This window comes from Larimichthys crocea, chromosome XXIII (genome assembly GCF_000972845.2).
Source record: "Larimichthys crocea isolate SSNF chromosome XXIII, L_crocea_2.0, whole genome shotgun sequence".
Taxonomy (NCBI): domain Eukaryota; kingdom Metazoa; phylum Chordata; class Actinopteri; family Sciaenidae; genus Larimichthys; species Larimichthys crocea.
In genome coordinates this window covers 9,846,997-9,862,127 of record NC_040033.1, presented here as the reverse complement: position 1 = coordinate 9,862,127, position 15,131 = coordinate 9,846,997, and the positions used below count along the sequence as shown (strand labels likewise).

The 15,131-nt window shown below is 39.7% G+C and overlaps 1 protein-coding gene across 3 annotated transcripts; it reads left to right on the top strand.

Annotated features, from left to right (window-relative positions):
* The first annotated feature begins 955 nt into the window (after nucleotides 1–955).
* On the top strand, nucleotides 956–15,031 carry vill (villin-like). 3 transcript variants are annotated; one of them, XM_019273680.2, is made up of 21 exons: nucleotides 956–1,087; nucleotides 2,236–2,274; nucleotides 7,417–7,500; nucleotides 7,616–7,690; nucleotides 7,816–8,015; nucleotides 8,420–8,528; nucleotides 8,799–8,909; nucleotides 9,071–9,276; nucleotides 9,359–9,437; nucleotides 9,537–9,635; nucleotides 9,726–9,879; nucleotides 10,281–10,381; nucleotides 10,511–10,648; nucleotides 10,733–10,891; nucleotides 11,108–11,287; nucleotides 11,392–11,537; nucleotides 11,859–12,003; nucleotides 12,772–12,960; nucleotides 13,193–13,261; nucleotides 13,410–13,733; nucleotides 14,572–15,031. In XM_019273680.2, exons 1-21 carry the CDS (start codon nucleotides 1,043–1,045, stop codon nucleotides 14,683–14,685), a joined length of 2,766 nt encoding a protein of 921 aa, XP_019129225.2. In that variant the 5' UTR covers nucleotides 956–1,042; the 3' UTR covers nucleotides 14,686–15,031. The 3 variants fall into 3 exon arrangements, with proteins under 3 accessions (XP_019129225.2, XP_027130181.1, XP_027130182.1); XM_027274380.1 differs by lacking the exon at nucleotides 13,193–13,261; XM_027274381.1 differs by lacking the exons at nucleotides 956–1,087; nucleotides 2,236–2,274 and adding an exon at nucleotides 6,968–7,312.
* The last annotated feature ends 100 nt before the right edge of the window (nucleotides 15,032–15,131 follow it).

Genomic DNA, 15,131 nt, shown 5'->3' with positions numbered 1-15,131 from the left:
ACATTCAGAGTTTATTTTGGACCTTGAGAATAGCAGTTGATAAATCAGTAACACTCTTGGGGTCTGTAGCTGGTTTGTAGCTTTTAATCTTATCACATGCATGGTCTTCATCAGCGTGTGAGGAGAATTCAAACATCTTTTCATTTTATCAACGTTATTTGTACTTATATCTAGTTGGATGGATGGATGGATGGATGGATGGATGGATGGATGGATGGATGGATGGATGGATGGATGGACTTTAGATAGTAGCTTACCCAAAATAGGTCTTGAATCTTGAGGGGTTTATAATCGTCCGCTCAACTTTTTGTGAAACATCGTTCACTTTCTTCTCTTCCCGTTAAGATGGCGGCTGTGATCTGGTAAGTTTCTTTAATGAACAGCCTCTGACAAAAGACTGATGACGGATCTGAAATGTTCCTCTAAAGACTGTCCAGTGCCATGACGTCTATGACCTGCAGTGTCCTAAAATGATTTACCATCTACGCTCCTGAAAAAATATGGAGGCATAAATAATTTTATGAATGCTGAATGATGAATTACATCAGAAGTGTTGTGTGAGATAGATCCTTTTTCCCAGGATGGCAGAGGCACGACATAGTTGTCTAATTCTAATGAGTGGATGTAGAAAGGACTACTTAACTCAGATTAGAAAAAATGTGGAGTTTGTCTTTATTATAAACTTTACATGGTAAGACATTTAATATCAATTAAACACAAGAGGACACCACTGAACCTCTTCTTCGCCTAAAGCTTCATTTGCAGGGTTAACTGATCTGCAGGTGCCATAAATATACTAGTATAAACTGGTTAATGTGCAACCAAGGAGAGCTTAGCTTCATGTGACATCTTGATATGAACCTTTAGCTTCCGCTTACGTAGCAGTCACTTTAACGGCAGCAGTGGATTAGGCATTACAGAGCTTATTGTTCAAGCCTGAAGAACTCTTGTGCCTTTTTTTTTTTCTCTTAACTTTCCACTTGTTCCTCAGATATGTGGGGACCAAAGTTTACTGCGTGCTTGAAGTGAACATATTGTCAAAATGGAATCTAGGACTCAATCTAAACATGAAAAGCCCTGGACAAAGGTAAGAAAAAACTGAAGTGTGTTGACTTAAAGGTGTTAGTTAACAAGAGGAAAAGGTTAGTTATGTAATCAGGTTTTTTCTTTGGAAGGGGCTGTGTGAACTGTATGAGACAAAGACAAAGTGTAATATATGAGTCCCTGAATAGAAAACATCAGCAGGGAGCCTCATCCATGATTCATGCACAGACTACAACGTGCAAGAGAAGTGGAAACGTTTGAAATGACAGCAGAAGCAGGGTTTGATGATTTTAGTGGGGAGGGAAATAATAGAGAGTTGATTTTTAATCTCAAGGTTATCCTTAGGTGCAAAAGCACCTCGCCCACAATTTATTTCTCTTGTATCTTTACGTACAATTCAGTGTTTGACTGAAGGCTCCAAATCCACACAGTGTATAAAGACTCTTCTTCTTCTTTCTATGACTTCAGAAAGTGTGCAAATCACTTTGGATACAGCGTGTTAATACGTCCCCACATTTAGCAAACAAATGTAAACACAAGCTGCCAATGCCTTCTCCGTTGGGAGATCAAAGCCAGGAGCTATAAACCTTCAATAATGTCAAGCGTTCCTCCTCGACTGTGTGTGTGAGTAGGCACAGAATGAGAGATTTAGCTACAGAAAAGCCTCTGATGCCTTTCCAATACCACTCAGAGCTCCTTGAGTCCAATTCCCCCATCTGCTAGTTGTAACAGTTGTGAAATGAATAATTGGTGTCAAGTGGCCCCTGTAATGCCCGCTGCGCGACTGAGGGCTCAGTTGAACACAAACACAACTCAGTCTGGCTACTTTAAACACAATCAGGACCTCGAGTGAGGCTCTCGAGTCCTTCTCAGTTCCAGGTATTGTGGATGATTTTCTCGAGAATCTTGACTATGTGCTCTGGCTGCCGTCATTCATCCCTAAAACAAGTCAGAGCGTCCGCATCAAAACGCCTGGAAACAATGTAAGAAGAGGCGTATTAAGGTCCTTGTAATGTAAACATGCAGACAGGAAATTGCAGGTGTGTTCAAACCTGGGTGTGGAGACAAATACACCGAGCCCTCTCTGCCGCACACACATCACCACACTCCAGCTTGCCCACAGGAGGTAAAGCCAGCGATAGTTTATTGCATAAAGACAACGTCTTTCTAATCTACCTTCACGATTTATAGGAGACACCCAGGCCTTCACTCCGGCGGACACAACACAAGGTAAGAGCCATACTTTTATTTTGGCGACATCATTTTCAGCCTTTTGAACATCTCTCCATCCTTTTTCTTCTACATGAATTACTGCACTTAGCAAAAAACAGCTTCTTTATAATTATATTTGTCAGAAAAGATTCTTCAAAACAGATTTTTATGTGCCACATCGCTGCCTATTAAATGGAGATGAGCGCATTAGGATATATTTTGGGCATTAACAAAGCTCATTGTATCATTGTATGTGCTGAGTCAGTGGACACCGCAGGTTAATTGAAGTGGAACCAGTCTTTCCTGTCACAGTAATGGAAGCAACGCAGGTCTTTCATTTATCTTTTCAGAAAATTGTTTGTTTAAGTTCTTCATTCAGTTTGAGGCAGGATCGGGTTGCAGAGCACAATCGTTGCTTTTCATTCACAACAGAGAGCCGAAATAGAAAGTCTTCTGCAACTGACAATAATCAACCTCTTTTTAGTCAAGTCATTAAAGTCAGGTAAATACAATTAATCCACTAAAATAAAGTGGGATGGGAGGAGAGAGATGATGATTCTCTTCTCCACCCAGATGTGAAATGTATGCAGTAAGTTGATTTAGATAATAAACTCCTTCAGGTGGTTATATCAACACAAATACACCAGATAAAACTTTGAAGTAGGATTGCTTTGATTCAAAATCTTATTTTACAGACAGATTGAAGGTCGATTCTGTCATTTATATTCTGGCATGTGCTCAGATATGTTGAAACTGAGGAGCCATGGGTGTGGTATCTCCTTTGCTCAGATAACACAAGTTCAATAGATATTTGGGACTCTGAATGGGGAATATGAAGATGACCAGCTTTTAGCAACAGGAAGAATACTTTGTTCTTTCAACATGATTTTAAAAATACCACCATTGGATATGTGGTACCAGAGTTTTTTTTCACCAGCAGTCCCTTTGTATGTCACTTTATTAATTAAATTAAATTAAAACATACATACAATGAGAGAACATCATTCAACCAGCAGGACAGGGCACATGTTAATGACGACTATAACAGTGTCTTATTTTAAAAGCAGACTAAAATTATAGATTTTTAAGTTGGTAAAACTTGTTTTAGAATGAGTATTATTATTTTTTATTATTATTTACGTTTTAAAGGTCCAGTGTGTAAGATTTAGAGGGCTAATATTGTGGAATATAATACGCATAGCTATGTTTTCATTAGTGTATTATCACCTGAAAATAAGAATTTTAATGTTTTCGTTACCTTAGAATGAAACTTGAAAATAAGAATTTTAATGTTTTCGTTACCTTAGAATGAAACTTTCACACTGCGGGTCCTCTTCCACAATGTATGCCGTGTTTTCTACAGTAGCCCAGAACAGACAAACTAAATACTGGCTCTAGACAAGGCATTTTGTGTGTGTCTCGGCCACTGTAGTTGTCCTTCACCCTTGTAAGAAGAGGGTGAGACGAGGGGTTTGTAATCAGCAACTACACTGCTAGATGCAGTTAAATCCTACACACTATGTAAATGTATTATTTTAATATAAACTTAAAAACAAAATTAATGCATTATCATACCAGTGCATGTATCTACTGAAAGCACGGATAAAGTGACTGCTACAGCCACACCTGGTCTGATATAATCGATGGTGCTATTGTTAACTGCAAACTTAAGATATCTTATGTACTACATTTTAGCATTATTATCCCATAATCGTTACTTTTGGCTACTACTTTTCATTTAAAGACACATAATCTTTTAATCTTTATGTATTATACAGTGTATATATAGTAAAATAATTCAGGCATGACTCAATCATTGCCTCTCAGTCCTCCTCAGCCTCACATACCAAATACCTGAGCCAAGCCCTATCGTTTTATTTCAATCTCAACCCTTTTTTCTGTTTGCTCTTCATGTGTCACGTCTTTATCTGATTACCTAAATACCTGAGCCTTGATACTATTAATGGAGGGTGTGGTTAACATCCTGGTAGAGTACAGGCGACCTTAAAATACCCTCTCGATCAATCATTGTCAACCTGTATATTTTATTCCTACACCTGGAGCAAAGATAAAACACAAAGTGCAGCTATGAATTATGGTTTATTTCTCTATATAACTCCAATTGCAGTTCCTCCAGCTATTTAACAATCACATGCATGGATTCTGTATTTGCATTCATAATATCATGAATGTGTGATGTCCCACCGAGCCTGTTTCCATATGGCGTGTCACCACTAAGCCCATAGTCTCGACTCAGCTGGCGAGATACAGTGTGTTTGCTTATCAGTGCTGTTGTTTCTGATATCTGAGTCAAGAGGCAGTTTAAGCACCACTGATTGCAGAACTTGTATGCTGCCATGGTGCCAAGCCGACACTCATTAGAGGGATTAGAGGTGTTATGCTGTCAGAGATTCAATCTTTTGAAATGGTTCACTTGTCATGTTAGAGACATCTGTTTCCAGTGAAAAGATAGGGAAGATGTAAGGATGAACGATGAGAAGGAGAAGGAGGAGGCTTCAAAAGTGCAATGTTTCTCTGCTTTCTCTACTTTGGAGAAGTTACAGTTGAATATGTATTTTTGTTTTGATTGAAATAAAAAGAAAAGTAGGGCAAAACATTTAAACATAGAAATAAATAATCGAAAAGGAGTGAGAAGAAGAATAACTTATAAACTTCCACCCCTTCTTATTTAAATAATGAATGACAATACCAAGCTTCCTTGCACCTTGTTTAGATATACCTGATACTTATAGATAAATAAAATATATTCCTGACTTTATATTACAAAAAAACAAAAAAACAAAAACAAAGGAGACAATAACCTCATAACACTTAGTGCTTCCCAACACTTCCCTTATCCCTGTACCTCTTAAAAATAGTGTATTTGTGCCTCATTTTAAACTGTGTCATATTTGAACATTGCTTCAACTCCATGGTAAACCTGTTGCGTGAATTAAAGTTAGATTAAAGTTTATTTTTCCCTCTAAATTATAACTCCCCTCATGCATAATGAATAATTTCTGTATATTTATTGGTAAACTAAAATGTTAAAAGATTATAATATGGTTTAATTGTGTTTATACCTCGTTAAACTGCACCCTGCCAAAAAAGAAAGTTTTTGCAGAAATAGGGCTGTTTTTGTTATTATTTTGTGTTATATTAATGGATTATTTTTAATATGTGAATAGCATTTTTAGTGTAAACTCATTTTAACTCCGGGAAAAAGTATAGCTGTCAAATCATTACGGTGCAGTTAAGTAGAAGCATAATAATAACGATAAATATGGAAATGAGTGAAGTAGAAGATATAGATGTTAACCAGTCAAATACCAGTCAAAAGTTTAGACACACCTTCTCATTCAATGTTTTTTTATTTATGTTAATTATTTTCTACATTGTAGATTAACTGTAAATTACATGGTAAACAAAAAAATAAATAAGCAAAGTAAAATATGTTTCATATTTTAGATTCTTTAAAAATAGTGTATTTGTGCCTCATTTTAAACTGTGTCATATTTGGACATTGCTTCAACTCCATGGTAAACTTGTTGCGTAGTCTCACCCCACTAACTGAAACACAAAAATCCCTCCTCTTTGTCTGAATTAAAGTTAGATTCAAGTTTATTTTTTCCTCTAAATTATAACTCCCCTCATGCATAATGAATAATTTCTGTATATTTATTGGTAAACTTTTAACTAAAATGTTAAAAGATTATAATATGGTTTAATTGTGTTTATACCTTGTTAAACTGCACCCTGCCAAAAAAGAAAGTTTTTGCAGAAATAGGGCTGTTTTTGTTATTATTATGTGTTATATTACTGGATTATTTTTAATATGTGAATAGTATTTTTAGTGTAAACTCATTTTAACTCTGGGAAAAAGTATAGCTGTCAAATCATTAAGGTGCAGTAAAGTAGAAGCATAATAATAACGATAAATATGGAAATGAGTGAAGTAGAAATATAGATGTTAACCAGTCAGATACCAGTCAAAAGTTTAGACACACCTTCTCATTCAATGTTTTTTATTTATGTTAATTATTTTCTACATTGTAGATTAACTGTAAATTACATGGTAAACAAAAAATAAATAAATAAAGTAAAATATGTTTTATAGTTTAGATTCTTTAATGACAGTTTTGCACACTCTTGGTATTCACTCAGTCAACTTCACGAGGGCGTCAGCTGGAATGGTTTTTAATTAACAGGTGTGCCTTATCAGAAGTTAATTATTTCCCTAATTTGCCTTCTCAATGTGTTTGAGACCATCAGTGGTGTTGTTCAGAGGTAGTGTTGGCATACAGTAAATAGCTCTTTTCAACTACCCTAGTAACCCATATTATGGCAAGTGGACAACTAAGTAAAGAGAAACATTAGTCCAACATTAATTTAGGGTCAGATAGTCCAGAAAATTACAAGAACTTTGAATGTATCATCATGTGTAGTCACAAAACAAACATCAAACATGCTGAAGCTGGATCTGCCCCAGGAAAGGAAGACCAAGAGTTGGCTCTGCTGCAGAGGATCAGATCATTACAGTTACCAGCCTCATAAACCGTAAATTTACAGCACCTCAGATTAGAGCCCACATAAATGCTTCAGAGTTCACACATCTCAAAATCAACTGTTCAGAGGAGACGTGTGTGAATCAGCCTTCATGGTCGAATTGCTGCAGAGAAACCATTAACAATAACCATTAACTCTGGGCCAAGAAACACAAACACACGAGTGATGGAGTGCTGCATCAGATGACCCGGCCTTCGCAATCACCGGACCTCAGTTCAGCTGAGATGGTTTGGGATGATTTGGACCGCAGAGTGAAGGCAAAGCAGCCAACAAGTGCTCCGCACGTACGAGAACTCCTTCAAGACTGGAAAGCTACGTTATTCCATACATTCCTCACAAAATAAGTAAACACTGAATGAGACGGTGTGTCCAAACCTTTGACTTGAAGGCAATCCAGACTCTTCTCGTCTGTCGTTCCCCGTTGGTGGAATGTCCTACCGGTTCCTACCAGATCAGGGGCGTCCCCCCTTTACTGTGATTGACCTTTTTTGTAAGTCGCTTTGGATAAATGACTAAATGTAAATGAGATAAACAGTGCTCAATGCAAGTTAAAAACAACTAAACTCACTGTTTCTTGCCTCACATTTGTTTCAGTTCAGCAGAATGATGAGTGATGACTGTCCAGACGCGTTTAGAAATGTGGGCCGAAAGCCAGGCCTACAGATATGGACCATCAATGTAAGTCATCCCTTCTAACTAATATCCTCACATATGGAAACACTGCTGTATTTCAATAGTGTGCGGCCGTGCTGAAATCTCATTTTTGTGTATGATTTATTGTTCTCTTATTCAGAACATGCAGATGGTGCCTGTTCCAGCTCAAGGCTTTGGTAACTTCTTTGAGGGCGACTGTTACATTGTTCTTTATGTGAGTCCAAACCCTGATTTCCCAAGAGGCTACAACATGAATGAATGAGATCTACGCATGCTTTATCAGTACGTGTGCGAGTGTGAGTCATCTATCTGCGTGTCTCTTTCTGTGTTTCCCACCAGATAAGTCAGAACAAGGGCTCAGGCCAGTCGACTGACATCCACTACTGGATAGGAAACGCCTCCACTCAGGATGAGCAAGGTGCGGCGGCAATCTACGTTACCCAGCTGGACGAGTACCTGGGTGGGAGTCCCGTCCAGCATAGGGAGGTGCAGGGTAACGAGTCACCGCGGTTCAGGAGCTACTTCAAAAACGGCCTCATGTGAGTCAAAGAAAAGGGTTGGTATGTCGACTAGAAGAGGGTGGTGACCAAATAAAGAGAAGGAGTCAAACACACACACACACACACACAAACACACACTTGCTGTAATCTCCCTGAGACATGGTTTACAACAGTAATCCCTCTGTGTGAAATCATTATGACACAAATTACACTTGTTTGTTGAGGCTTAGCTAAGAAAAACACGATTTTCTCTCGCCCAGTTCAGTAACCTCTGACTTCTCATTGTTTTTACTTCATGGTTATGCAACGTTGAGGGAAATTTCCAGATGAACAAAACAAGAAATTGCTTTTGCGTTGACCCTGCCTCCAGCACTGGTCTGCTGTAGCTGTTTCGCTGCTTTATTACACTTGAACTTTGGTAATGTACACTCATCTCTCCACAGCTACAAGAAGGGTGGAGTGGCCTCAGGTTTTCAACATGTTGACACAAATGCCTACAACGTCCTACGATTGCTGCACGTCAAAGGGAGGAAGCATGTCACAGCGACAGAGGTATTGAGTGTGGCATAATAGGCTGTGTCAGGGATTAATGCTGCTTGCCCAGTACCTCCCACTGGAGCTATCACAAGCTTAACACAGCCACACTACAAGGGGTGTTGGCACTCCCTCTTAAACAAATTATGCCGTGCTTGTTGTCATAGCTGCCAAAGCTGGTGTTAAATGCCTGAGCCCCTGTTTCTTTTGATTGGTTTTATGGCAGACTGTATTGTTCATTTGAATAAAGAGAAACTACTTAATAACTCTCTATTAATCCGTGTGCAGGTGGAGGTGTCATGGAACAGCTTTAACAACGGAGATATATTCCTGTTGGATATGGGGAAAGCTATAGTGCAGTGGAACGGCCCCAAGAGCAACCGGAGAGAGAAGCTCAAGGTAATCCTCCACTCTTTATGATTAGTCATAAAGCAGCACAAGTCCTCCACTGCAAAGAAGTAAAAGTGCAAACATTTCACCAACAAGAAAAAGATGCAGAATCTTCTGGTTGAAGCTTGTAGAAAATCTGAAGTTCCTCTTCTGCCTTTTCTTGTTTGCAGGCAGTCTTGTTAGCTCAGGACATCCGGGACAGGGAGAGAGGAGGTCGAGCTCAGATTGGTGTTGTGGAGGGAGGAGATGAGAAAGACTCCCCAGAGCTGATGAAAGTCATGACGGCCGTGCTCGGCCAAAGAAGCGGACAGCTGAAGGAGGCCATTCCCGATGACAAACCTGACCAGGTGCAGAACACCAGCGTCAGACTCTACCAGTAAGAACTTTTTGCATCAGTGCTGCAACATGTTGGGAATATTTTGGCCCTTTGGTGAAATCATACACTGTTTTTTCCTCAGCGTGTTTGAAAACAGCGGGAATCTGGTGGTCCAAGAAGTGGCCACGCAGCCTCTGACGCAAGACCTGCTGCACTCCTCTGTAACTGTCTTTTTTTTTAAACCTTCAAACGTGTTTCTTGCACACTGTTATTGTAGAGGATGGATCCTGTCTCATTGTCTCTTTTTGTCTCACTGGCAGGACTGTTACATAGTGGATCAGAGAGGCTCCAGTGTGATGGTGTGGAAAGGAAAACAAGCCTCCAAGGAAGAGCGGCGAGAAGCTCTCAACAGGGCTGTGGTGAGTTTACTAAATAATGGATTAATAATTTGGCTTGATTAAAGTCATAAATAAATATACTTATCTTATCATAACCTTTGATATAACCAGGGTTATATGAAAGCCAAGAACTACCCATCCAGCACCAGTGTAAACGTGATGACAGAGGGAGGAGAGTCTGCAATGTTCAAGCACTTATTCAAATCCTGGAGAGATAAAGGCCAAACCCAAGGGCTCGGTACCACCTACAGTGTGGGAAGGATAGGTAACCTCTACATAACCGTTAATTCATTCACATATGGGTCAAATAGCTTCAAAAGTAAATACACTCGAAGACATTATCATTGTTGCTTCAGCTTTATGGAGACCATAAAGCCATAAAGTGTGCACTATTAGATAAATAAGATGTTGTAAAAATGAATAATCATTGATTATATATGCACAAGATATTTATTAAATTGCGAGATAATACAATGAACAATGAACGAATGAACTCAGATTGTTATAAAATATGTTTATTCCTGCTTCTTTTCACAATAAAAGAGCTTGTTTTAGGTCCTTTCTATTTCAATTCAGAAGTTTTTATTTCAGGTTTAGATCATATATTTTGTTTGTATAAATATGATCATTTATGTCTAATACCGAACGTTTTGCGTGTCCAAATAGCAAAGGTAGACCAAGTGAAATTTGATGTGATGGAGCTCCACGCACGTCCTGAACTGGCAGCACAGCAGCGCATGGTGGACGACGCCTCTGGAGATGTTAAAGTGAGGAAGAAACATCGTCGAATAGCAAAATATACACAAACACACAAAGGGCAGACAGTCTGCTAATTCCAATGAAAGTGCTAATAAGTGTGCCCTTTATATTTTTGTAAATGTTCGTGTCCGTTTCAGGTGTGGCGTATTGAGAACTTGGAGCTGGCTGAAGTAAATCCAAGTACTTATGGACAGTTTTATGGAGGAGACTGCTACTTAGTGCTGTACACATATCAAAGATCAGGCCAGCAGCAGTACATACTCTACATGTGGCAGGTCCGTATCATCATTTTATTTGTTTTTTTATCTCTCTCTGTTCTCTGGATTAACTGGACTTTATCTGTGTCTGTCATGAACCAGGGCCATCATGCCACTAAAGATGAGATCACAGCTTGCGCCTACCAGGCCGTCAACATTGATAACAAGTACAATGGAGCCCCAGTCCAGGTCAGGGTGGTCATGGGAAAGGAGCCTCGCCACTTCCTGGCGATTTTCAAAGGCAAACTCGTCATCTTCGAGGTGCGATTTCTGTCACTGAAGATAATTTTTGTTGTATTACAAATGACAAAATTGCAAAAAAGGTCTATATCTGTCTATATATCTAGCAATGCAATCATTTAAAAAATGCATTTCTCAAGCAAAATTGGCTATTTAATCATATACTTGTATACAAAGAATAACACACAAAGTATGTATCCATGTTACATATGTGCAAGTGCATGTGTGTGTCTTTAGGGTGGTACAGGCCGACCTGGTGTGGTCAACCCTGATGGAGGTGCCAGGTTGTTCCAGGTGAGAGGGACTAATGAGCTCAACACTAAGGCCACTGAAGTGCTGGCGAGGGCCTCGTCTCTCAACACCAATGATGTTTTCCTGCTGAAAACGGACCAAATATGTTACCTGTGGTATGGAAAGGTATGTGCTTTGTTATGGAGCACTATAATAGGCTGCAGGAGCCTCACACGAACTCCCTTTTGTGTGACCACGTTTGTTTGATGTCTGACCCGATCCGTCTCCAGGGCTGCAGCGGGGATGAGAGGGTGATGGGGAGAGCGATGTCTGATGTGCTGTCCAAGCACGACAAGCAGGTGGTGATGGAGGGCCAGGAGCCAGCTGAATTCTGGGTAGCTCTGGGAGGAAAGGCTCCCTATGCCAGTGACAAGAGGTAAACACAGACAGCAGCAACATCACACCTTTGAATCAGACTTTTTTGTGATGTGACTGTAATTTCAAGAGAAATTTGACTCATATGCGGCTGGTTCTTGCTCAGTGACACTACAATTATGAGCACTCATGCCAGGCACTGATGGCTCTTAAACTGTATTTGAAACATTAATAAGCTTACATTTAAATCTGCATGGATTATTTTTACATCGAGGTCTGCCAAATATGTCCAATGTCATCTGAAGCCAAGTCTGTGCAACACACACACTCACACACACACGATTATACAGTTGTAATGACGGTGAGCCCTGTGTTGTTTCAGACTGCAGAAGGAGGAGCCACCTCACAGTCCACGGCTGTTTGAATGCTCCAATCAGACTGGCCAGTTTAAGATGACCGAGGTGGAGGACTTTGCCCAGAGCGACTTGGACGAGGAGGACGTTATGCTGCTGGATACCTGGGAAGAGGTAAGAGGCCAAAGAAGGTCAAAGCCTAAAATGTTACTTGTGTTTATATGTGAAAGGTTGTGTGGCAGAGTGAGTATCAGGTGAAGCACTTAAAGGAATAGTTTGACATTTTCTTGCTGAAAGTGATGCCACTCTCATGACTCATGGAAACGATCAGCCTGGCTCTGTCCAACCCCGCATAAAGATCCAAATTGTTGTTTTTCACACTTTGGTTTTTGTACACATGAAACAAACTAACATAATTAATAATTACAGTGACATTTCTGGTAATAATGGAGTCCTAAAAATCTAATTTAGCAGAGCAGTGATAATATTTCAACCTGATTTTAAAGGTCCAGTGTGGCGGATTTTTAGTGGCATCTAGTGGTGTAGTTGCAGATTGCAATTGCAATTCCTGGCGTCACCTTTTCTTTCCAAGCGTGAAGGAGAAACTATGGTGGCCTTGAAACAAACAAATTTTGTTCACTTCTTATAAGGAAATAAATATTTAATGAAGAGAGGAAACAATGTGTTATATTTTAGATTGCTTATCTTGTGTTTTGCATGGAAAATAATAGGCAAAATATGCAAAATAGCCTGTAACTATAGCTGTCGGATAAATGTAGTGGAGTGCAACAACATTTCCCTCTCACTGTTAGGTATTAAGAAGCCTAAAGTGAATCTCAAAACTGTACTTAAGTTCATTGCTTGATTAAATATTTGTTATAGTCCACCTCACGCTGTGAGCTGTCAACAGATTTTTTTATTTCTTTCTCCAAATCACCTCAGATTTTCTTGTGGGTTGGAAACTTAGCCAACCAGTACGAGACCAAGGAGGCATGGAACTGTGCACAGGAATACCTAAGGACCCACCCAGCAGGCCGCGACCCCGACACACCAATTATCTTTGTCAAACAGGGATATGAACCGCCCACCTTCACCGGCTGGTTCAACGCATGGGATCCTCATAAGTGGAGCGTGAGTTTGTTATAACCTCTCTTTGATCTCAGAGAGAGGCACTCGAGTGAAGCATGACTGTACATTTCCATGTATCTGTGCTGATTATGGATAACTATGTTGAATAGTCTTGTGTGGACGAATCATTTCAGAAGGGACGTACATTTATGTGATTTTATGGATTGTTTGAAGATGAAGACGACCCTGCATGCTCACTAATTTTCAATCCTGGCTCACTTGATCTTCTCAACAGGGAGGCAACTCCTATGAGGAGATGAAAAAAAAGCTGAGTGATGCAGCATCTCTCTCACAGATCACTGTTGTAAGTGATTGACTGACACTAATCCTAACACTAATTGACTAAATGTACTAATGTCTCAAATGTCTCTGTGAACGTTTACAGTTTTGACGTTTTCTCCCAAATGTCCTCCAAAAATTCGATTTCACTCATCCATTTTCTACATCTTTAGGATATGAACAATCTCAATACAAGTGCTGTTAGTTCGGGAGGTTACAGGGCTCCAGGAGGCCCTGTGAGCTCCCCTCCAGTCTACAGGGTCCACGGACGTGATCTGTCTCCCAAACCCTCAACTCCCACAAGCCCGTCTACCCAGAGAGCCCAGTCCTCTGTGTCCGTGGATCAGTCCCCTTCCTCAGGCTTCACGCCATCATCCCCAGCTGGTGGCACTGTGTCCCCCTCTGCTGGAGGCTCTGGGATGTTTCTGGACCCAGAACTCCTTGTCAACAAGTCTCCCAGTGAGCTTCCACAAGGAGTGGATCCCGGCCAGAGAGAGGTGGGTGCAGAATTATAGGTCTGGTCCAAATGGTAATGGTAATCATAATAACTGTAGTAATACCACACACATTTAATGGTTTAGTGAACTAGTGAGCTCAGGTAAAGAGATGTCTTGATCATGTTTTTCGCTGCCCTGATTAGTATTTAACTACTGATTATCGGCCAAATCCAATCTGAGATTTGAGTATTATAGGTGCAGCAGTAAAGACAGTAAATACTGTATGAATACAGTAAAGAACAAACACACAATTACTAAAGCTGCTGTAGTATTTAGTGTATTATCTGTGTAAAATAATTCAAGCAACAGCAGCACCTCAGAGTTCTGCTTTACCTGCGGTGTCACTGAAACATGCACAAGACTACAAAACAGAAGAGAGACACTGAACAACTACAAACAGACAAGATACAAACTACAAAGACGCAGGTGCTTAATGACTTTAACGAGATATAAAATGACCAAAAGGAGTTGCAAAACAACAGAGAGAAAGAGAGAAACAACTACGAAGAGACATGAAAGAACCAACAACACATAGCTACAAAGAAACAGCTGTGAAATGACTATAAAGACAAACAAACACAAGGAAACAAATCAACAACAAAGAGACAAAATAACTACAAAGACACGGGCACAAAACATCGTTTCTTTGTCGTTGTTTTGTGTCTCATTCAGTCTGTCAGACCTAAGGGAGAAGGGCCAAGGGCCCCACTGCAAAGATAACTGTAATTCAGTGGGAGGATGCTGAGAATGTTGTAAACATGTATTGGTGTGTATCCTGGTGTAATAACACAAAGTGTACAGTAGAGGTCAGCCTAACTGTTTTCCTGTCTGATTTCAGCTCTACCTGTCTGATGAAGACTTTGAGAACCTGCTGGGCACAGGTCGCTTAGATTTCCAGCGCTTGCCAAAGTGGAGGCAGAGCGATCTGAAGAAAAAAGCAGGACTTTTCTGAGAGACATTCACGGTCGGATCACGCAGAAACATTGTCAAACTGGTCTCATTGTATTGTGGAGAAACTTGTTGTAAAACAGGCAGTATTTTAGCCGTCGTTTTTAGAAAGACAGGATTGGTATAGGCCTTGATCTTTTACTCTTAGACAATCTCTCTATAGTGATTAAACATGTTGCCTAGATTTAGTTTATTAATAATAATTGTAATAATAAAAAAAGTCTAATTTCAAGGATATGACTTACATTTTGATTATTTATCTATATTTTTCAATGTTTTATGCTGATGACCGAGTTGTCATTCACAATGACTGATTCACTTATATTATGAATAAACACACAAAACCTTCAATCTTCAAAGACTCTTGTTGGTTTTATTTGTGAGCTCGTGACAACATAGTCATGACTTTGTCACAGAAAAACTGCTGTAGTACATCAGATGATGGAAAAT